We start from the raw sequence: 23,078 nt of genomic DNA on the forward strand, positions 1-23,078 counted from the left end.
GTTTTCAACCCGGGCACCTCAGAAAAATTAAACCTTTTTTTTTTTTAATGGTTTTTTGGTTTTTGGTTTTGCAACCAATATAGCTATTGTTTGACGTAATAGCTGGTGGCAGAGTGGCAGCAGAAGGTAAATCATCTGTGTACCCTGGCAGTGGGAAACACAGACAGACAGCAGCAGCAGGAGGAGGAATGGAGGAGTAGGCGAGCAGCTATTGTTTGACGTAATAGCTGGTGGCAGAGTGGCAGCAGAAGGTAAATCATCTGTGTACCCTGGCAGTGGGAAACACAGACAGACAGCAGCAGCAGCAGCAGGAGGAGGTATGGAGGAGCAGTGTGAGTGTGGCAGCAGGTAGGCAGCGTGACATAATAGCCCTGGTACCTAGCGGTGATACCAGGGCTGTAAATAAACACAACAGGAGGTCCCAGACAACGGTCGTGCAGCCCACATTGTGTCCAATACACAACTGGGACAACACAGTTTTCAACCCGGGCACCTCAGAAAAATTAAACCTTTTTTTTTTTTTATGGTTTTTTGGTTTTTGGTTTTGCAACCAATATAGCTATTGTTTGACGTAATAGCTGGTGGCAGAGTGGCAGCAGAAGGTAAATCATCTGTGTACCCTGGCAGTGGGAAACACAGACAGACAGACAGCAGCAGCAGGAGGAGGAATGGAGGAGTAGGCGAGCAGCTATTGTTTGACGTAATAGCTGGTGGCAGAGTGGCAGCAGAAGGTAAATCATCTGTGTACCCTGGCAGTGGGAAACACAGACAGACAGCAGCAGCAGCAGCAGGAGGAGGTATGGAGGAGCAGTGTGAGTGTGGCAGCAGGTAGGCAGCGTGACATAATAGCCCTGGTACCTAGCGGTGATACCAGGGCTGTAAATAAACACAACAGGAGGTCCCAGACAGCGGTCGTGCAGCCCACATTGTGTCCAATACACAACTGGGACAACACAGTTTTCAACCCGGGCACCTCAGAAAAATTAAACCTTTTTTTTTTTTTTATGGTTTTTTGGTTTTTGGTTTTGCAACCAATATAGCTATTGTTTGACGTAATAGCTGGTGGCAGAGTGGCAGCAGAAGGTAAATCATCTGTGTACCCTGGCAGTGGGAAACACAGACAGACAGCAGAAGGGCAGTACACAGCAGCCCGCTGTAGGTGTAAAATGTGTGGCTGCAGGCGACGTAATAGTCAAAGTGAACCAGGCTGGCTTAGTGAGCAGGAGCCAGGAGGTGGTAAAGGGTGGTAAGGCACATTAACGATGGTTCCGGCAGCCAGTTCATGTCCCCCTCTCGCCGACAACAGGGGCCAGGAACTCGCCTTCCACCCACGCCTGGTTCATCTTGAGAAACGTCAGTCTGTCCACAGACTTGTGAGACAGACGTGAGCGTTTCTCGGTGACCACGCCACCAGCTGCACTGAAGCAGCGCTCGGACAGCACGCTGGAAGGGGGGCAGGACAGCACTTCCAGGGCGTACTGCGCCAGCTCGCTCCAGATCTCCATGCGCTTGACCCAATACTCCATGGGATCAACAGGGGCATCGCTGTCAAGCCCGCTGTACGACCCCATGTAGTCAGCCACCATGCGGGTCAGGCGCTGGCTGTGACCGGAGGAGGATGCTGCTGCATGCATCTCCTCTCTAGTCACTGCTGCCGGAGCCTCTACAGTCCTGTAGAGCTCGTGGCTGAGAGACAGCAGGTCTGTGGGGCGCTTGCTGCTGCTGGATGCAGGCACCTGCTGCTGCCTCTGTGCTGGCTGCTGGACAGTGGGGGTGGAAGGCTGGGGGAAGGCTTCCTCCAAGCGCTAAACAAGGGCCTGCTGCAAGCTCCTTATTTGTTGCGCTGGGTCTCCTCCTGCAGGCGGCAGGAACTGGCTCAACTTCCCCTTGAGGCGTGGGTCCAACATCATGCTGATCCAGATGTCCTCCCTCTGCTTCATCTGGATCACCCTGGGGTCCCTGCGCAGGCACGTCAGCATGTGCGCTGCCATTGGGAAGAGGCGGGCCACGTCTGCTGGCACATCGACGTCAGTGCTGTCCTCATCCTCCTCCTCTGCTGCCTCATCCTCTCTCCACCCCCGCACCAACTCAGCTGCGCTGTGCTGATCCCCCTCATCAGCAGCCAGGTCAGGGACCTCCACCAAGTCCTCCTCCTCCTCCCCCTCAGAGGTGGACTGCGCAGCTGGTTGCCGCTCCTGCTGGTCCAAGGCTGCCGCTCCCTGTTCCAGCAAAGCATCGAGGGCCCTGTTCAGCAGAGAAACCAGGGGCACCCACTCGCAGACCATAGCATGGTCCCTGCTCACCATGTTTGTGGCCTGCAGGAAGGGAGCCAGCACTAAGCACACCTGCTGCATGTGCCTCCAGTCATCATCGGGGACGATGGACGGGAAGTTGCTGGTCTTGTCCCTTCTCAGAGCTGCGGAAACAGTGGCCAGGGCAAGGTACTGTTTGACAGCGTGCCTCTGTTCAACCAGACGCTCCAACATCGCCAGGGTGGAGTTCCAGCGAGTCGGAACGTCAAGGATCAGCCGATGGCGTGGCAGATCCAGCTCCTTTTGCACGTCTTCCAGGCTCGCACAGGCTGCAGCCGAGCGCCGGAAGTGACGCACAACATTCTTTGCCGTTTCCAGCAGTTCGCCCATCCCCTGGTAGGTGCGCAGGAACTTCTGCACCACCAGGTTCAGCACGTGGGCAAGACAGGGGATGTGGGTCAGGTTTCCCCTGTGTATTGCGGCAACCAGATTGGCCCCATTGTCGGCCACCACCTCTCCGACTCTGAGGCCTCTGGGGGTCAGCCAAATCCTCTCCTGCTCCTGGAGTTTGGCCAACACATGGGTTGCCGTCAGCTTGGTCTTCCCAAGGCTGACCAAGTGCAGCAGCGCTTGGCAGTGGCGGGCCTTCACGCTGCTGCTGAGGCGGGGGGTTTGGCCAGGTGTGCCGGAGGATGGCAGAGGATCGGAGGAACCTGCTGCAGTTCCCCTGAGCCTGCGGGGTGGCACCACCCACTGTGTTGCTGCTGCTGCTGTGCCCGCTGCTGCTCTCCCATCCTCACCCCCTTCCACCAAGCTGACCCAGTGGACAGTGAAGGACAGGTAGCGGCCTGTCCCGAAGCGGCTGCTCCAGGAGTCCATGGTGACGTGGACCCTTTCACCAACCGCGTGCTCCAGCCCTCGCTCCACATTGGCCATCACAAAGCGGTGCAGTGCAGGAATGGCCTTGCGGGAGAAAAAGTGTCTGCTGGGGAGCTGCCAGTCTGGGGCTGCGCAAGCAAGCAGCGCACGAATGTCGCTCCCCTCCTGCACGAGCGTGTACGGCAGGAGTTGGGAGCACATGGCCCGTGCCAGCAAGCCGTTCAGCTGCCGCACGCGACGGCTGCTGGGAGGCAGAGCCCTAACCACCCCCTGGAAGGACTCGCTCAAAAGGCTCTGGCGTGGCCTTTTGCTGACACGGGAATCAGCAGACACAGCGGAGGAGGCCACTGAGGACTGGCTGCCAGAACAGGCCTCAGTGTCGGCGGCAGGAGTTGCAGAGGGGGGAGGAGCAGTGCGTTTCCGCACTCCTGCTGGTGCTGCTGGAGGAGCAGGAGGGCGGGTGGCTGCTGTTGCTGCTGCTGAAGGCTGTGCAGTGATGGGTGTGGTGCCACTGCCAGCACCAGATGCCTTCAGCCTCTGGAACTCCTCATGCTGGTGGAAATGTTTAGCCGCAAGGTGGTTGATGAGCGAGCTGGTGCAGAACTTTAAGGGATCTGCACCTCTGCTCAACTTCCGCTGACAGTGGTTGCAAGTGGCGTACTTGCTGTACACAGTGGGCATGGTGAAATATCGCCAGATTGGTGACTTAAACATCCCCCTACGGCATGGAAGCGCTGCTGCCTGTCTCCCTGTGGTGGTTGGGGGGGGGGCTTGGGTGCGGCTGGTGGTGGTACTGGCTGATGCTGCTGCTGCTGAGCCTGAGACACCAGCAGGGTGTGGGACGCTGCCAATGCTTGCAATGATGCGCCTCCTTGCAAGGCCCACAAGCGCATCCTCCTCCTCCTCCTCAGAGCTGCTGAGGACGACATCCCCTGGAGGTGGTGGCACCCAGTCTCTGTCTGTCACCGGGTCATCATCATCCTCCCCCTCCTGAAACATGTCCTGCTGGGATGAGGACCCCCCAAACTCCTCTCCTGATGCATGGATGGGCTGCTTGACTGTCGCCACAGTCTTGCTGTTCAATCCCTCATCCCCCAAAGTGCCCATCAGCATCTCCTCCTCAAGATCGCCAACAACAGCAGACAATTTACTCATGATGCCTGGGGTCAAAAGACTGCTGAATGACAGGTCGGCGAGTGACGGTGAACTGGCCTCCTCCCCAGACCCTGCTGGGCGGCTGCTGCGAACAGGGGTGGTGGTGGTGGTGAGGGTGGAGGCCTCGGATGCAGAGCTGATGGCGGGCTGCTCATCCTCCGTCATGAGTTGCACCACAGTGTCTGCATCCTTTTCCTCAATGGGACGTTTCCGACCCGGCTGGAGGAAAATGGGAGCAGGTGCTACACGCTGCTGCTGCTGTGTCTCTGCAGCGTGAGTTGCAGATGCTCCTGCTGGGCGGCGCCCAAGGCGTCCACGGCCAGTGGCTATGGGAGGAATGTTAGCCACTGACGCTGCTGCTGCTGCTGCGGAACTGTGCATGGTGGCGCGCCCGCGGCCGTGGCTTGCCACAATGCTGCTCCCTCTCCTCCTGATTCCCTTGCTGCCCTTCCCCTTGCCCAAACCGCGCTGGCTGCCACTTCCAGACATCTTCAATGTTTTGGGCGTATAGACAAAAGTTTTTTAAAAGGGCGGGTGAAAAGTGGGGTACTTTAATGGAGTGGGTTGGTTGGTGAGGTGACTGAGTGAGTGTCCCCTAGTACAGTAAGTAAGTAGTAACAGTCAGGAAGTACAACTAGCAGTTACAATAATCAGTAGTAATCACAAGTAAATTTAGTGTGTGTACACTCAGACAGTGAGTGCCCGCACGCAGGAGCTAGTAGCCTATGAACACAGTGACTGAGTGTCCTAGACTCCTAGTACAGTAAGAGTAAGTAGTAACAGTAAGTAGAACTAACTAATTACAATAATCAATCAGCGATCAGAAGGAAATGGAGTGTGGGTGGTGTGTGTACACTCAGACAGTGAGTGCCCGCACGCAGGAGCTAGTAGCCTATGAACACAGTGACTGAGTGTCCTAGACTCCTAGTACAGTAAGAGTAAGTAGTAACAGTAAGTAGAACTAACTAATTACAATAATCAATCAGCGATCAGAAGGAAATGGAGTGTGGGTGGTGTGTGTACACTCAGACAGTGAGTGACCGCACGCAGGAGCTAGTAGCCTATGAACACACAGTGACTGAGTGTCCTAGACTCCTAGTACAGTAAGAGTAAGTAGTAACAGTAAGTAGAACTAACTAATTACAATAATCAATCAGCGATCAGAAGGAAATGGAGTGTGGGTGGTGTGTGTACACTCAGACAGTGAGTGCCCGCACGCAGGAGCTAGTAGCCTATGAACACAGTGACTGAGTGTCCTAGACTCCTAGTACAGTAAGAGTAAGTAGTAACAGTAAGTAGAACTAACTAATTACAATAATCAATCAGCGATCAGAAGGAAATGGAGTGTGGGTGGTGTGTGTACACTCAGACAGTGAGTGACCGCACGCAGGAGCTAGTAGCCTATGAACACACAGTGACTGAGTGTCCTAGACTCCTAGTACAGTAAGAGTAAGTAGTAACAGTAAGTAGAACTAACTAATTACAATAATCAATCAGCGATCAGAAGGAAATGGAGTGTGGGTGGTGTGTGTACACTCAGACAGTGAGTGACCGCACGCAGGAGCTAGTAGCCTATGAACACACAGTGACTGAGTGTCCTAGACTCCTAGTACAGTAAGAGTAAGTAGTAACAGTAAGTAGAACTAACTAATTACAATAATCAATCAGCGATCAGAAGGAAATGGAGTGTGGGTGGTGTGTGTACACTCAGACAGTGAGTGCCCGCACGCAGGAGCTAGTAGCCTATGAACACAGTGACTGAGTGTCCTAGACTCCTAGTACAGTAAGAGTAAGTAGTAACAGTAAGTAGAACTAACTAATTACAATAATCAATCAGCGATCAGAAGGAAATGGAGTGTGGGTGGTGTGTGTACACTCAGACAGTGAGTGCCCGCACGCAGGAGCTAGTAGCCTATGAACACAGTGACTGAGTGTCCTAGACTCCTAGTACAGTAAGAGTAAGTAGTAACAGTAAGTAGAACTAACTAATTACAATAATCAATCAGCGATCAGAAGGAAATGGAGTGTGGGTGGTGTGTGTACACTCAGACAGTGAGTGACCGCACGCAGGAGCTAGTAGCCTATGAACACACAGTGACTGAGTGTCCTAGACTCCTAGTACAGTAAGAGTAAGTAGTAACAGTAAGTAGAACTAACTAATTACAATAATCAATCAGCGATCAGAAGGAAATGGAGTGTGGGTGGTGTGTGTACACTCAGACAGTGAGTGACCGCACGCAGGAGCTAGTAGCCTATGAACACACAGTGACTGAGTGTCCTAGACTCCTAGTACAGTAAGAGTAAGTAGTAACAGTAAGTAGAACTAACTAATTACAATAATCAATCAGCGATCAGAAGGAAATGGAGTGTGGGTGGTGTGTGTACACTCAGACAGTGAGTGCCCGCACGCAGGAGCTAGTAGCCTATGAACACAGTGACTGAGTGTCCTAGACTCCTAGTACAGTAAGAGTAAGTAGTAACAGTAAGTAGAACTAACTAATTACAATAATCAATCAGCGATCAGAAGGAAATGGATTGTGGGTGGTGTGTGTACACTCAGACAGTGAGTGACCGCACGCAGGAGCTAGTAGCCTATGAACACAGTGACTGAGTGTCCTAGACTCCTAGTACAGTAAGAGTAAGTAGTAACAGTAAGTAGAACTAACTAATTACAATAATCAATCAGCGATCAGAAGGAAATGGAGTGTGGGTGGTGTGTGTACACTCAGACAGTGAGTGACCGCACGCAGGAGCTAGTAGCCTATGAACACACAGTGACTGAGTGTCCTAGACTCCTAGTACAGTAAGAGTAAGTAGTAACAGTAAGTAGAACTAACTAATTACAATAATCAATCAGCGATCAGAAGGAAATGGAGTGTGGGTGGTGTGTGTACACTCAGACAGTGAGTGCCCGCACGCAGGAGCTAGTAGCCTATGAACACAGTGACTGAGTGTCCTAGACTCCTAGTACAGTAAGAGTAAGTAGTAACAGTAAGTAGAACTAACTAATTACAATAATCAATCAGCGATCAGAAGGAAATGGAGTGTGGGTGGTGTGTGTACACTCAGACAGTGAGTGACCGCACGCAGGAGCTAGTAGCCTATGAACACAGTGACTGAGTGTCCTAGACTCCTAGTACAGTAAGAGTAAGTAGTAACAGTAAGTAGAACTAACTAATTACAATAATCAATCAGCGATCAGAAGGAAATGGAGTGTGGGTGGTGTGTGTACACTCAGACAGTGAGTGACCGCACGCAGGAGCTAGTAGCCTATGAACACACAGTGACTGAGTGTCCTAGACTCCTAGTACAGTAAGAGTAAGTAGTAACAGTAAGTAGAACTAACTAATTACAATAATCAATCAGCGATCAGAAGGAAATGGAGTGTGGGTGGTGTGTGTACACTCAGACAGTGAGTGACCGCACGCAGGAGCTAGTAGCCTATGAACACAGTGACTGTCTGACTGAGTGTCCTAGACTCCTAGTACAGTAAGAGTAAGTAGTAACAGTAAGTACAACTAACTAACAATAATCTATCAGTAATCAGAAGGAAATAGAGTGTGTGTACACACAGACAGTGAGTGAGTGCACACACGCAGGAGCTAGCTAGTAGCCTATAAACAGTGACAGTCAGTGAGTGTCCTACTCCTAGTACAGTATAACTACAATACTATTAGTAAAGGACAGCAGAAATACTGGTATAGATGAGAGAAATAAACAGAGGACAGCTGCCCACAGAGGCAAGGCCCCCCTGAGGCCTAAACCTGTAAGCTTGCAGCAGCTGCCTGTCTCTAATGTAACACACAAGCTACTAACTAAAATACAATGTCTATCTAACTAACAACAATATAGGTGTATATGGCAGGTGTAGGTGAGCAAAAACGCTAGGTAAATGATCACAATAGAGCACTTGCTAAGCCAAAGCACAAAGGAGCAACTCTCTCTCTGTACAAGTCTCAGGCAAGCATGGAGAAACGGAACATGGCGGCCGCTATTTATAGGGTAGGGGCTGGCCAGGGTCCCCCTCTGTGAGAGGGCCTGGGAGCCCTCTGATTGGCTCTAAGGACATCAATCTGGGCTATGACGCTATTCGAGCTCGGTACCGAGCTCGAATAGCGCCGTTTGCTCGAATAGCTCGAATAGTGAATGGGCTATTCGAGTGTACTCGGATAGCCCATTCGAATAGCTACAGCTATTCGGAGCTCGAATACCGAGCTCGGATAGCTGAAAAAGAGCTCGAATATTCGAGCTACTCGAATATTCGAGCTCTGCTGAGCACCACTAATGCATACTGATAGAATAATAAAAACATTTGCTTTGTTTACAATGACAATTCCCCAGACCCTGATGAATTTTAAAATCAATTCTTAGAGCAACAACTACTAGAGCTATTGACATTTAAATGCCCGTGGTCAGGGTGCCAAGAACATAACTTAAGTAGCTCTAAACAAAAACAACAAAGAACAAAAAACATCAGCTTAAACTAAAATTAGGAACCATAATTTTCCCTGATACTCACAAGTACGCAACTATTGCTCATATGTAAATTAAGATATATCTGGAGTTAGCGAGAAATTGGGGCGGATGATGGATTTAAGGTCAATTTCCACACTTCTCCATAGAGTTCTTATTGTTTTACAGTCCATAGCATATGTAAGAGAGTTCCTATGTTTTTGTTACATCTCCAACAGATTGCAGATGAGTTAGGTGAGAACATGGCAAGACGTCTAGGTGTGAGGTACCAACGTGATATAATTTTCTGATGGGATTCCCAATGGTTGTTACACTTGCTAAGTTTGATAACTTGTGATACGGCATTAACTAATTTTAATGGAGAAATAGGGATTTGTAGGTCATTAGACGAAGCACGTGAGAATTTTGTGAGCACTTTGTCATTGGATGGAAGGAGGGAATTATACCAAACTAGTCTACCTAAGCCTGTTTAAAAACGGGCTCTAGGTAGTGAAATTACCGCCGCCAGTCAGTGCATGCCCACCGCCACGCGAGCGTACCCGGCCACACTGCTCCATGGACCGACCTCCCGTCCCAACGGCTGTCTGTACTGCGCACATGCGCAGTACAAAAAAGCCACGGACGGACAGACAGGGAAAGTGGATGATGCAGGGACAGTTAGGTTTTATTGTATAGGATTGTTATGTTGCCTTTGGAAGAGAAATGGTTCTTAAAGCGGTTTAACACCCAGCATTACAACTTTGCTTTAAAAGATTGCTTACAGCTTACAAACTATTATGCCAGATTTTTTTTTAAAGAGAAACTCCAACCAAGAATTGAACTTTTTCCCAATCAGTAGCTGATACCCCATTTTACATGAGAAAGACAATGATTTTCACAAACAGACCATCAGGGGGCGCTGTGTGACTGATTTTGTGCTGAAACCCCTCCCACAAGAGGCTCTGAATACCGCGGTACTGCTGGCAAACTGCCACAATGTAACAATGTTCAGAGACAGGAAATAGCTGTTATTAGCTATCTGTAACAGACAGAGCAGCTAGAAACAGCTAAATAACCTGCCCACAGTAACAATGTCACCATGTAATAAATGTCAGAATGTGAATCTGGGAGAGGAAAGATTTTACAATGAGCAAGCACTGACTAAATCATTTATACATAATTATGGTAAAAAATGAAGCACTTTTTTTACTACATTATTTTCACTGGAGTTCCTCTTTAAGCAGAAATTCACTGAATGGGTTAAACATGACATTTTAGTGTTGGATTTAACTAGGAATCCGCATCCGTTCTTATCTGTAGTTACAAAATGTATCTTTATTTGGAATACAAATAGACCTTTGAAAAGCCTGCCGGGGAAGCCCTCTTTGTTCTCTCAGAGCAGTGTTTGTTTGTTACATTGTAGATAGATACATTTGTAACTAAACAAGCAAGCACGAGGAGCATTTCTAGCTAAATGCAGCACTAAAATGTCATGTTTAATCCATTCAGTGAATTTCTGCTAAAAAAAAAATCTGGCATAATAGTTTATAAGCTGTAAGCAATCTTTTAAAGCAAAGTTGAAATGCTGGGTGTTAGACCACTTTAAGGAGGAATGAGATATTTTCTGGGACTTTAAGAATATTTATTTTCCCAGCTTTCAGTATGTGGTGGGTTCTATGATATGTAAAAAATTGTGAGCTATGGAGGTTGTATTTTAGTTGTAGATCTTTGAACAGTAATATATTGTGGTTCTTCATGATGTCTCTTATGTATATTATCCTTGCTGAGGTCCAAGGATCTAAGTTTAAGGAGGTGGTTAAAAGTTTTAGGGCTGTGAGAGGGATGTTGGGCTGTTCATTAAAGTGGTTTGTAGGAGGGAATTTTAGTAAATGCTCCCATGCTTTTAGTAAGGCATTAATTGATGCATTTTGGTGTGTTTTAAAGCTTGGACCCACATCACATGAGATATGGGTAGGGACAAACTCAATCCAACATAGAAATTAATTTTCAAAATTATAATCAAGCTTGGGAAAGTATTAGTAAAGCTACACAAGACATATGGGGCAGCATTTTAAATGTGATAAGTAGTAGAATAGATTTTAGGGTTAAGGGCTATGTCTTGTGTATTATTTTCCATAACAAACTGAATCAAAAGCAATACAAATTTTGTATATTGTGTACCAAAACCAAGACTTGTAAAATGAAAACAAAGTGAAAGAATATAAACATAAATAACTATATTGTTACCTTAGGAACTTTGTTTTTTTAATATGTATGCCATTAGGGTATATTACTGTTATTTTTGCAAATAAGGTTTTGTAATCATCGATGGTGTACAATGAGAAAGCAAAAAAGACAAAACAGAAAATGACACCTTTAATTGCAAATACAATATTCTCACCATACAGTTAACTAGGAACATAATCTAAATGTTGTAACAACCAGGATGGATAAGCAAAAAAATTTGTGGGTTTAACTTATAGTTAGCACTGTTTATTGTAAAGCTATAATGGATGTAAATGGAGAAATGGTGTGTTTGTTCCATTTTTTCCCCCCTTATTTTCCCTTTACAACGCGTAGAAAATAAGGTAATTACTAAACCAAAATATTACTCACTAAAAGCCTAATTTGTCCTGAAAAAAAATTCATAGATCTTTTAGGTGTGATAAGTAGTAATAGTTATTGGAAAATGAATGGGAGCAGCGCTGATATGTGAAAATTGCTCTCTTCCTGAAGTGGTTATTTTAAAACTATAGGGAATCGTATTGGAGAAATAGTGTGTGTGTGTGTGTGTGTGCGTGCGTGCGTGCGTGCGCGCTTTTTTTGTGTATTTGCCTAGAAAATGCATAGAACATAAAGTAATTAGTGAAAAAACAAGTATTGCTCACAAAAAGCTTAATTTGTGGCGAAAAAAAGATAAAAATCATTTACGTGTGATGAGTAGTGATAAAGTTATTGGCGAATGAAGTGGAGTAGCGCTGACAGGAAATTTGCTTCCGTCCTGAAAGTGAAAACACCTGCGGGCTGAAGTGGTTAATTGCAAATGCCTTCCTGGTTTAAGATGGAACATTTATGTTTTGTTTATTTTTTGGAAGGGGACCTTTTTGGCCCCTCTTAATCACTGCTTATTCTGAGTCTCTATGAGCTTACTGGGTACCCTGTAAGCATAATCTCAATATTAGATCAGTGACAGACCTCAATTCTAAACTATATATTTAATGACAAACCCCAGTGCTAGACCAGAACCTTGTGACAGACCCCAGTAGTGGATCACACTCCCAGTAGCAGACCAGAAATCCACAACAGACCCGAACACTAGACCAGACCCCAGTGACAGACCCCAACACTAGACCAGACCCCAGTGACAGACCCCAACACTAGACCAGACCCCAGTGACAGACCCCAACACTAGACCAGACCCCAGTGACAGACCCCAACACTAGACCAGACCCCAGTGACAGACCCTAACACTAGATCAGACCCCAGTGACAGACTCTAACACTAGATCAGACCCCAGTGACAGACCCCAACACTAGACCAGACCCCAGTGACAGACCCTAACACTAGACCAGACCCCAGTGACAGACCCCAACTCCAGACCAGACCCCAGTGACAGACCCCAACTCCAGACCAGACCCCAGTGACAGACCCTAACACTAGATCAGACCCCAGTGACAGACCCTAACACTAGATCAGACCCCAGTGACAGACCCCAACACTAGACCAGACCCCAGTGACAGACCCTAACACTAGACCAGACCCCAGTGACAGACCCTAACACTAGACCAGACCCCAGTGACAGACCCCAACTCCAGACCAGACCCCAGTGACAGACCCCAACTCCAGACCAGACCCCAGTGACAGACCCCAACTCCAGACCAGACCCCAGTGACAGACCCTAACACTAGATCAGACCCCAGTGACAGATGACAACTCTAAACCAGACCCCAGTGACAGATGACAACTCTAGACCAGACCCCAGTGACAGATGACAACTCTAGACCAGACCCCAGTGACAGACCCCAACACTAGACCAGACCCCAGTGACAGATGGATGACAACTCTAGACCAGACCCCAGTGACAGATGACAACTCTAGACCAGACCCCAGTGACAGATGACAACTCTAGACCAGACCCCAGTGACAGATGACAACTCTAGACCAGACCCCAGTGACAGATGACAACGCTAGACCAGACCCCAGTGACAGATGACAATTCTAGACCAGACCCCTGTGACAGACAACAACCCTAGACCAGACCCCAGTGACAGATGACAACTCTAGACCAGGCCCCAACTCTAGACCAGACCCCAGTGATAGACACCAACACTAGAGCAGGCCCCAATGACAGATGCCAACTCTAGACCAGATACCAACACTAGACTAGACCACAGTAAACAAAAAGACTCACAGGAACAGACCAGACCTCCATAACAGACTGCAATACTTGGTCATATACCAGTACTAAGGTCGAGCCACATGGTAGACCCTATTAATGAGCTATACCCCCAGTAACAGACTCCAATACTTTGGAAATCTGCCATATTGTCTGCTGACCCAGAAACCCTTTGTGACTGGTGTCTGAGCATCCCCAGATATCACTCCACCAGTATACAGGATGCCTCTGGCACTTACATTCGCAGCGCAGGTAGGTCTTCATTTGAAACAGACTCTGTGTAGACAGAAAGCTGCTCTTGGACTTTTTCCTCAGCTCTTTTTCTTTCTCCTTGTCGTAGCCCTCGTTGTCGCTCACCTGCTCCTCTGTGGACCTGTAGGCAGCTTTCACCTTATTGCTGAAATCTGTAAAGTCTTTGCCCCTGGACTAGAAGACACCAGCATGGAACCTGGTCAGTTTCAGAAGACCTCTCTCTAAAGGTGGCCACACACCATACAATATTTTTTATTTTGATTTGATTCGAGCATTCCGATCCAATTTTCAGATTGATCGGAAGTTTCGATCAGAATCTTTGAGGTACCACACACGCGTATTTTCGAGATTGCTGCAAGTTTGAGCCAAATGTACGTAAACGCGGTTAGAAAAATAGAGAGAAAAATGTACCGAATAGTTACATACAATTTTGTTTTTCTGCTTGAATACAATTTCACAATCCATCTCACACCATACAATTATTGGTAAAATTATTCTGAATTTTCCAAAATGTCCAATCTCCAAAAAAAAAAAAAATAAACAAAAAAACCTTGGGAATTCGATCCAAAACAAAAAAAAAAAAGCTTTTGAGTTTTCGGGACAACCGATCCTATTTATTGAATTGGTGTAAGATTGGATCTTTTAATTCTATGGTGTGGGGCCGCCTTTAGGGCTAACGTACATAAAGCCTTAAATTAAAGCGAAACCGTAACCAAAATTTGAACTTCATCCCAGGTTTGGGTGTGTCGTATCAATTGTATATGTATAAAGTGCTTGGGGGGGCCCCATTGTAAAACCTGCATTGAGGCCCACAGCGCTTTAGCTATGCCACTGGGTCTAAGCCTTGTAGAGGAGATGGGTAAGTTGAGTGTATTACATTCCTATTCCCAATACTTGTGAGTGGAGAACTGATTTTTAGTTAACTCATTAAAGGGATCCTAAACAGAGAAGGATATGGATTTTTCTTTAAAAATAATAACAGTTCCCTGACTCTCCTGCTGATCCAGTGTCTCTAATACTTTTAGCCACAGCCCCCAACAAGCATGCAGATCAGGTGCTCTGACTGAAGTCCAGACTGCATAGGCTGCATGCTAGTTTCAGGTGTGTAATTCAACCACCACTGCAGCCAAAGAGATCAGCAGGACTGTCGGGCAACCAGTATTGTTTAAAAGGAAACATCCATATATATCTCAGTTTAGGTTCCCTTTAAAGGATACCTGAGGTGACATGATGAGATAGACATGGGTATGTACAGTGCCTAGCTCACAAATGAAATAACTATGCTATGTTCCTTTTTTCTTTCTCTGTCTGAAAGAGTTAAATATCAGGTATGTAAGTGGCTGACTCAGTCCTGACTCAGACAGGAAGTGACTACAGTGTGACCCTCACTGATAACAAATTCCAACTATAAAACACTTTCCTAGCAGAAAATGGCTTCTGAGAGCAGGAAAGAGATGAAAGGGGGCTAATAGTTCATAGATTTTAGCTCTGGCATACGTCAATGAATGTGTCATTGAGCAAAAATAATAAAACAATTACTTAAAAAGTAGATTTAAACCTAAAATAAAACTGGAATATCTTAAAAAGTCATTTTTAAGAGAAGGAAGGGGGGGGGGGGGCTGGCAGGCATCCAAAGTTTCACAGGGGGGGGCCTTGTGATTTCTAGTTATGCCCCTGCTGTTAAAATACCCACCCCTTAGATTGTAAGCCTATTTGGCAGGGCCCCCCTCCCCATGTGCTCTTCTCCACCGCCATGTATATAATCGGTTGCCTTGTTGATGATTCTGCTCTCGCTTCGGCCCCATACTGTCACTCGAGGGGTCGTGTTCCAATCCCTGCTGGGTGACCGTAATCTGAAGTGTATACACAGTTTTTATTGCACTTTTGTCTCCTGACCATTGCAATTCCTTTTGCTCACCAGCAGATTGAAATAGATCTTCTTCATAGGTGTGTACATAATCTTCCAGAGCGTCTTGGTGTTGTTGTATTGCACATCTATGGAGCAGCTGATGGAGCGTGGGATCTCCATCACGTTGTGCTGCAGATTTGCACCCGGTCCTGAGGAGAAACACAATAAAACATGATGGGGTTGTCGATTTATCTAGACTGGTGCTGAGAAAACTGAAGCCAACGTGAGCACAGCCAATCAGAATGTTCCTTTCATGTCATTGGCTGCTCTAGCTTGGCTCCCGTTGTCTCTGCTTGTCACTTAAAGGGACCCTGAACAGGACCCAAAAAAATGCCAAAATGAACTTACCTGGGGCTTCCTCCAGCCCATCGCAGTGAGTGAGGTTTCTCTGTGTCCTCTGGGCTCACTCTATTCTTCTGCCGGCAGTTTCATTAGTACAGTGACTTCGCAAGGAGTCGTGTGCAACTGCACATGCATGGCCCCTCCGTGCGTTTGTTGCCGTGTTCTGCAGAAGTGTTGTTCTTGAAAGAATGAACCGCGCATGCACAGAACGCTCTAGGCAACAGGCGAGCAAGACTGGCACGTGGAGGGGCCACACATGCGCAGGTACACACAACTCCTTGTGAAGAACAGAGGGAGCCACCGAGAAACCTCACTGACACTGACTACAAGGGGCTGGAGGAAGCACCAGGTACGTTAATTTTGGCATTTTTGGTTCCTGCTCAGGGTCCCTTTTTAATAAAGCAGACCTCCGGTGTAAAAATAAAACCCATGCTATCAGCACGGGCAGCAGAAGCTTTACCAGAGTAGTGGGAAAAAAATTCTAAAAAGTGGCCCCATATGCCATAAAAATAGATTTTGTGGGTTAGCCAAGCCCACTTTCTAAAAAAACAGCCATGGCCGTTTTCTGCCTTTGCAAAGACTGCTAAGAGTCAATTTGGTTAATCAGTGGGTGGGAGAAAAAAAAAGGGGAAAACAGTCAAAAGTGTCATTCTTGCTCTTTTTTTCACCTTGGTATTCACAGCGGAGGTCCACTTTAATAAACCATCAACCAGCATATAGATTCTGATTTGTTCTATGTAAACCCTGACAGTACACAGTTAGTTACCGGCATAGATGACAGCCATAACAATCACTAGCAGATACGTCCGTCCCTCCTTACCCAGAATATTCGGTATAAAGATGAAGGTGGCACAACGGACGTGGGATGACAAACTCCAACCTATGGCAAAAGTCCCTGATGAGGTTAAAAGGAAAAAGCTTGTGAACAAAGTTTACGCAGATAGAGAACTTGTTATTTCGGAAGGCAACCCTGTCAGTAGCCTAGGACCTCGTAGGTGGTGTCCAGGGAATGAACTGGTGGCCCCACCCCATCAAGTGAAAAAGTGCCAGATCAGTATGGAAGCAAGTGAGCACTCTTATAGTGAGAGTAAAGTGGAGCTCACATGACCTTTTTTTAACCTCGTGTTTTATCACCTGATGAAGTGGGGAAGGGCCATAAAACGCGATGTTTGGCGCAATGCATTTTTAAATTAGAATTTTAAAAGTGCCGCCTAATTCAAACAGCTTTTCAGAGCCGGGTTCTTGCTCTTGGCTGCATCATCAAGGTCTAGTGGTTGTGGGAAGTGCTAAGGTGGCCATACACTAGCAGACTTTCTTTCGATGCACCCAAAAGATCCCTCTCTGAGCGACATCTGACAGAGATCTATCACTGCCATACACTGCACATTAATTTTTCGAATAGCCTCAAGGCCGGATTTAAACTTTTCCCACCCCTATGCCAACTTTCTTGCAGCTTCCCTTCCATGTGCAGCGCCCACCCACCAATTCCTTGTGCAGCCCCCTCTTCCGTGTCTAACATCAATGTACAGCAGCCTCCTTCGGTTCTATACAGGTCCCTTTGGCAGCAGCTCCCCATTTCTCTGTGTTGCTCTTTATGACCTTTGTATTCAGTTTGCAACCTCTGTATTCCATATGTAGCAATCTATCTTCCATGTCCAGCCGCCCCTTGGCCAGCTGCCGCCCAAAGCCCGGGCCTTAATGGCCTAACCAGAAATCTGACCCTGAATAGAGTTCAACATGAAATCTATTAAAAATAAATAACCGCCTCTCCCTCAGGTGTCACCCCTGCCAACGCTTCTCTAGGAACCCCCGCATAGATAACCCAGGGCTGTGGGGGTCTTCCTAGACAAGACGGTGTGGATGTAAGGGAACCCCATTATGATAATTATCACTGTAGGTCCGCCCCTAAGAACCGCCTGGTCTTCTGTTGTGCACGTATCTAAGGTTAGGACAAGGCAAAATGCCAACCGCGTGATACTGAATATATATTGAACTCACCTGTTATTGCTCGCAGTATATATGCCTTATATAAATCTGATATCTCAAGTGGATGTATCAGCATGAAGTAGACTCCTGGGGAAGACAACAAAACTTATAATGTGTGACTAATGGCATGAAAAATATATTTTACAGGCTAGCGACAATCTGCATGTTGCTAGCCTGGCGCTTTTTTTAATGGGGACAGCCGGGGGGGGGGGGGGGGGGGGTTGGTTGCAACAAGTCCTTAAAGGGATCCTGAAGCGAGCAACATTATTTTCATGCTAACCTCACCGTCAGTTCCTCTCAGAAGCTCACCATTTTCTTCTTACAGTGATCCCTTCCAGATCTGACAATATTTTGCCAGAACTGAAATATATCAGTTGCTGTCAGTTAAATATCAGCAGATGTCAGTTACAACTGAATGTGCAAGGTAACGTCCATGTGTCAAGTGGGTGATATTACAGTTTAACAGTGTGCTGACCAGGAAGCTGTTATGGGGTAATGGCCATTTTTTAAAATGGAGGACGGAGAATTCCATTGATCACACTGGACAAATGGGACGCAGGAGAGGAAAAAGAGATTGAGGAATACACTACACAGGAGTTAAGTATGACCTGTGTATGGTTATTCTGACATTTTATTTTCAGTTCAGGTTCTCTTAAAGGTATCCAGGGCCCAGATTGTGCAAGGATTTAAATGTCAATAAGCCAATCTTAAATAGAATTCTCCATTTTATTGGTAGCCAGTGGAGTGGGAGAAGGGGTTAGTGTTATGTGGCAATAGCGGGGTTGGCTAGTTAACAGCCTTGCAGCTGTATTTAGTACTTATTGCAGGGGGTGCAGGTCTTTGTTTGGAGGGCCTGCCTAGATTACATTGCAGGAGTCCAGCCAGGGCCGTGCCCGGGCGGGTGCATTGCACCCAGGCGCCTGTCTGCGTCAGGTGCCACCCAGCCGCCGCTCCCTCCCTCTAGCCGCCGCCACTCCATACCTCCCTCCCCCCCTCTAGCCGCCGCCGCGTCAGACCTCGATCAGGCGGCGACCAATAGTGCGGGCGCTAGGACCTAGCGCACCGCACTGATATGCAGAAGTGACATCACTTCCGCATATAGAGCGGGTGTGTCCGGCGCCCGCTCTTACTGGTCATGTCGCCGCTGATCCTGAGGTCTGACTACACTGCAAGGTGAGGGGGGAGCAGCGGTGGCTAGAGGGGGAGGGGGTTCCTGTCACTCACTGCCTAAACGGGGGTCCCTGTCACTCACTAGCTATACGGGGGTCCCTGTCACTCACTAGCTATACGGGGTCCCTGTCACTCACTGCCTTAACGAGGGTCCCTGTCACTCACTGCCTAAACGGGGGTCCCTGTCTGTCACTTCCTAAAGGGGTCCCTGTCTGTCACTACCTAAAGGGGTCCCTGTCACTCACTACCTAAAGAGGTCCCTGTCACTCACTGCCTAAAGGGCTCCCTGTCACTCACTGCCTAAAGGGCTCCCTGTCACTCACTACCTAAAGGGGTTCCTGTCACTCACTGCCTAAAGGGGTCCCTGTCACTCACTACCTAAAGGGGTCCCTGTCACTCACTACCTAAAGGGGGTCCCTGTCACTCACTACCTAAAGGGCTCCCTGTCGGTCACTACCTAAACAGGGCTCCCTGTCGCTCACTACCTAAAGGGGGTCCAGGCTGGCTACATATACTGGGGACACTGGCTGTTTGTCATGTGCATTTACGGGTGAAAAACTGTCTCTTATTATGTGCATTTACTGGTGAAAAGCGGTTTCTTATTATGTGCATTTACTGGTGAAAAGCTGTCTCTTATTATGTGCAATTACTGGGGAAAAGCTGTCTGTCATTACGTGCATTTACTGGTAAAACTCTGTCTCTTATGTGCATTTATTGTGGAAATTTTGTCAGTAAAAATAATCTTTTGTCAGTAAATTTTTAGGTATTTGTCAGTAAAAAATAACGTGAAAGGTTGGCAACACTGGCAGGCTGCACGGCGCAACGGGAAAGATACAGGCAGCCCACCTCACGCTTGGGCTTGGCGGGGGGAGGAGACGACGACAGCAAGCGAGAGTAGGGTGGCCGCAGGTAGCTATAAATACGCAGTGTGTGACTGCGTCGCACTCGCAGAGCCTCTCAGCCTGAGTCGGTCCAAAGACTAGCAGACTCGCAGGCAGCCAAAGCCAGCCAGGAGCAAGCCCATGGAAGAGGGGTAGGAATGGAGTATCACATGCATGCGTAAAGAGGTGGAAGGTGTGGGTGTGATTAGGCAGGACATGGGTGTGGTTATGTGGTTGGGCGCGGTTAATTTAACCACTCCCATAGGCGCCAGAGAAAATCTTGCACCCAGGTGCCAGGCACCCCAGGCTCACCCCTGAGTCCAGCCGTGATGTGATAAGGGCATGAACCAGGATTGCAAGATCCGCTGGAGGTATGAGGTGCTTAATTGCTGCACTTGGGGACCAGGAGAGTTAATTGCTGTAATACCTTAAGCAGTGCAGCCATCAACTCCTCCTGGTCCCCAAGCTTAACCATTAACTTTTCTGGGTAGATATTGAGTCCTAAAATTCCAGCTTAGGAGGGTCGTATTTAGGGGTCAACTTATATTCAAGGACATTTGGTAGTTAAGCATCGAACTAAAAAGGTTTCTTGTCACAAGTTTGCTTTAAATCTCTGATTGTATCTTGCCTGGAGTAGCTTATAAATCTGACGTTGTCCCTTGTCTGTTTATTGTAGGAATGTCCATGCTTTGGGGAGATGCACAATTAGGATCTGGACTACAACAACTAGCAGGACCTAGACACCTTGAACAGTTTTTTAGAAGGCTTACCAAGTCCAATGAATCCTCCTGTTGCTAATCCCAGGAAGAACTTGGAGACCCGGAAGTCCTGTGGGTCACAGTAGAGGAAGCTGGAGCAGAAGTCGGGTAGATAAGAGAACGCAAGGCGCTTCAGAGCTGGAATGAGGAGGACATGAGTGGTCAGCAGAAGGAACCGTTGTTGAAGGTATGCTGTGAGACACCTCTAGAATCCTTTCTCCAAGCCTAGTAACCTACTAAGCTTAGTCTAATACCAGGAAAAGCTGCTCACGTTTTACTGACATTTGAAATGAATGACCTGAGCGGACTCAAATAAGCTCTATAAGCAGTTTTGTGTAAAGCGCTTTTCAAAGCGCTTTTGCAGAGCAATTTGTTTTTTCTCTTCCTGATGCAAGTCGGGAAGTGAACTCTTTGACCCGGAAAAGAATAAATGCAATGTATTTTTTCTTAAAAGCGCTGGGGAAATCGCTATACCAAGTGCTTTTTGAAGCGTTTTGTGATTTCCCTATACATACCATTATGAGGAAATCGCCCCAAAAATGGTACAGGCACCGCCTTGGTGAGCGGATCCGAATCGAAACGCTCAAATGTGAACACTCTCATAGGGAATCACTGCACAAGCGCTTTTAGGGCAATTTTCAAAATTGCGGGCGCTAAAAAAAGGCAAAAATGACCTAGGTGTGAACAAGCCCTTAAAGGTTTAATAGGCTAATAAAAAAAAAAAAGATCTACTTACCCGGGGCTTCCTCCGGCCCCTGGCAGCCGCTATGTCCCACACTGCAGCTCCTCTCTCATGAGAGCACGGATGAGAGCAGAGCTGTGGCATGGGTCATAGCGGCTGCCAGGGGCCGGAGGAAGTCCCGGGTAAGTAGAGCTTTTTTTTTTTTTCTTTTTTATTAGCCTGGACATTCCCTTTAAGACCCCCTCCCGGGGAAGGCACTATTGAAGCAACAACCGCCCTCTATTTATGGCTGCATTTTGTGGCCCCGGTGCCCAATATATTAATGGGCAAGTCCCACGCCAAAATTTACTATCATAACCATTGTTTTAACTACTTTCGGACCAAGCTAATTGAAATCTACGCCCTGTTTTGGTGGGCTCCTGGCTGGCAGGGTGTAGATTTCAGTTAGCCGCTGCGCACATCCGTCATTTCCGTCGCTCCCCGCCGATCGCGCCGCTCCAACCCGACATCTCTCGCCCCAGCTCACCGGCTCTGCCTGTCTCTAAGATGTCAGAGCCCTGTGAGCCGGTCAGGAGACTATTTTATTGGCTCCTGACCCTGTCTTTCAATGTAAGCGGCTCCCATTGGCTTACATTGAAAGACCGGGTCAGGAGCCAATGAAAGCAGCTCCTGACTGGCTCACAGGAACTCTGCCATCAAAGAGACGGCAGAGTGGGTGGCCCAGGTTCCTGACGTGCGACGTGTATGGCGATTGCGGTGGTAAGTGCGGCTATTCGACGGGTTTCCGCCGATGCTTGTACCAGCGGTCTCTGGTCTTTAAGGGGGTAGAGACCGCTGGTATTTAAGTGGTTAATGGGCCCTTATGGCAGAGGCTAAATGCAACGCCTTAGGCCTCTCGGCTTTGGGCAAGGTGCTCACTCAGGTCACTGCCTCCGCTCGTGCAACTTGACTAAACCTATTCGGTTGGTGGCGTGGATATTGTTTACCGGTAGGTCTCCTATCTCTTACAAATTAGTGGGTGGCGACCAAATTACCGTGAGTGGGGAGCGGCCATTGGTTTATTAGGTTTCCTGCTTGGCCCCCTCAACTAGACTATCGCCCGCTAACTAGCGCCTATACATGTTTGGAATTTTACTTGTATTTGGCGGCTTTGGTTTCCGTGTTTTCTCAGAGTCTTCTGGGCCAATCTTATTTGGGGGGGTCGCTGACTCCGCCTCCTCGCCACACCCGCTGGGGTCATCCTGCCCTTCTTCCTGCATAGCTGGTTTTATCTGCTCGACCGAGGCCGAGCTAATAAAACAGACAGATTAATGCTTGGTTAGGAGATATGGCTGAAGGCAGCACACTCTGTAATGGGCCTGGGTGACTGTTAGGAGGGGTAACTGCTCAGCACTGCCTCTTTCAGATGGGCAGCCATAGACTCCTCCCCGTCAGCTGATCAGCTGCACCCGCCGGGCTCCTGCTGCAGTTAAACAGTACTGCGTACTTTTTCAGCTAGAGCAAGGATCTAGTCAGGACAAAAGCATGTTGTCTCATTGCTGGATTTTGTAATTGTAAATATATTGTCAAGGAATTTAGGCTAATACAGTCCAAATGTGTAAAGGGAGCCACTAACAATACAATTCACCGAGTGATTGTTACAAATGATTCTCTGTATGAATGATTGGAAATGATCGTTTGGGACCACTAATGGACAAAACTCTCCTAACCAATCTGATCACATTAATGACATTGATCCAAAAGTCAGATCGATTTCATTAATCTGATCGGATTGGTTAGGCGATATTTAGAAGAATCATTTGTAAACTATCTTTCGGTGAATTGTATCATTAGTGTCCACCTTTACCCTGTCAGAGTGGTGGAAGCTGGCAATTGTCTGATATTTCGGGGTCTCCCCTTTCTTCTGCTTTCATGGATGTGTTTGCCAGGATATACTTTTATTGTTGCAAATACGGTCTATACTC

At 47.6% G+C, this 23,078-nt stretch overlaps 1 protein-coding gene across 7 annotated transcripts in view; it reads right to left on the minus strand.

Annotated features, from left to right (window-relative positions):
- The window catches only part of DCST1 (DC-STAMP domain containing 1), a 52,444-nt gene extending 29,899 nt beyond the window's left edge, over positions 1–22,545 (minus strand). The window contains exons 1-6 of one of the 7 annotated variants that reach the window (XM_068263473.1): positions 22,250–22,545; positions 20,445–20,570; positions 17,636–17,710; positions 16,404–16,532; positions 15,305–15,444; positions 13,374–13,560 (exon numbers count right to left, since the gene is read on the minus strand). In XM_068263473.1, coding sequence (XP_068119574.1) covers positions 13,374–13,560; positions 15,305–15,444; positions 16,404–16,532; positions 17,636–17,710; positions 20,445–20,570; positions 22,250–22,373 — 781 coding nt within the window. In that variant the 5' untranslated portion in view covers positions 22,374–22,545. The remainder of the gene's footprint in view (positions 1–13,373; positions 13,561–15,304; positions 15,445–16,403; positions 16,533–17,635; positions 17,711–20,444; positions 20,571–22,249) is intronic. The other 6 variants (XM_068263471.1, XM_068263469.1, XM_068263472.1 and 3 more) reach the window with 6 other exon arrangements.
- Positions 22,546–23,078: the final 533 nt, after the last annotated feature.

The sequence above is a fragment of the Hyperolius riggenbachi genome, chromosome 12 (genome assembly GCF_040937935.1).
Source record: "Hyperolius riggenbachi isolate aHypRig1 chromosome 12, aHypRig1.pri, whole genome shotgun sequence".
Taxonomy (NCBI): Eukaryota; Metazoa; Chordata; class Amphibia; order Anura; family Hyperoliidae; genus Hyperolius; species Hyperolius riggenbachi.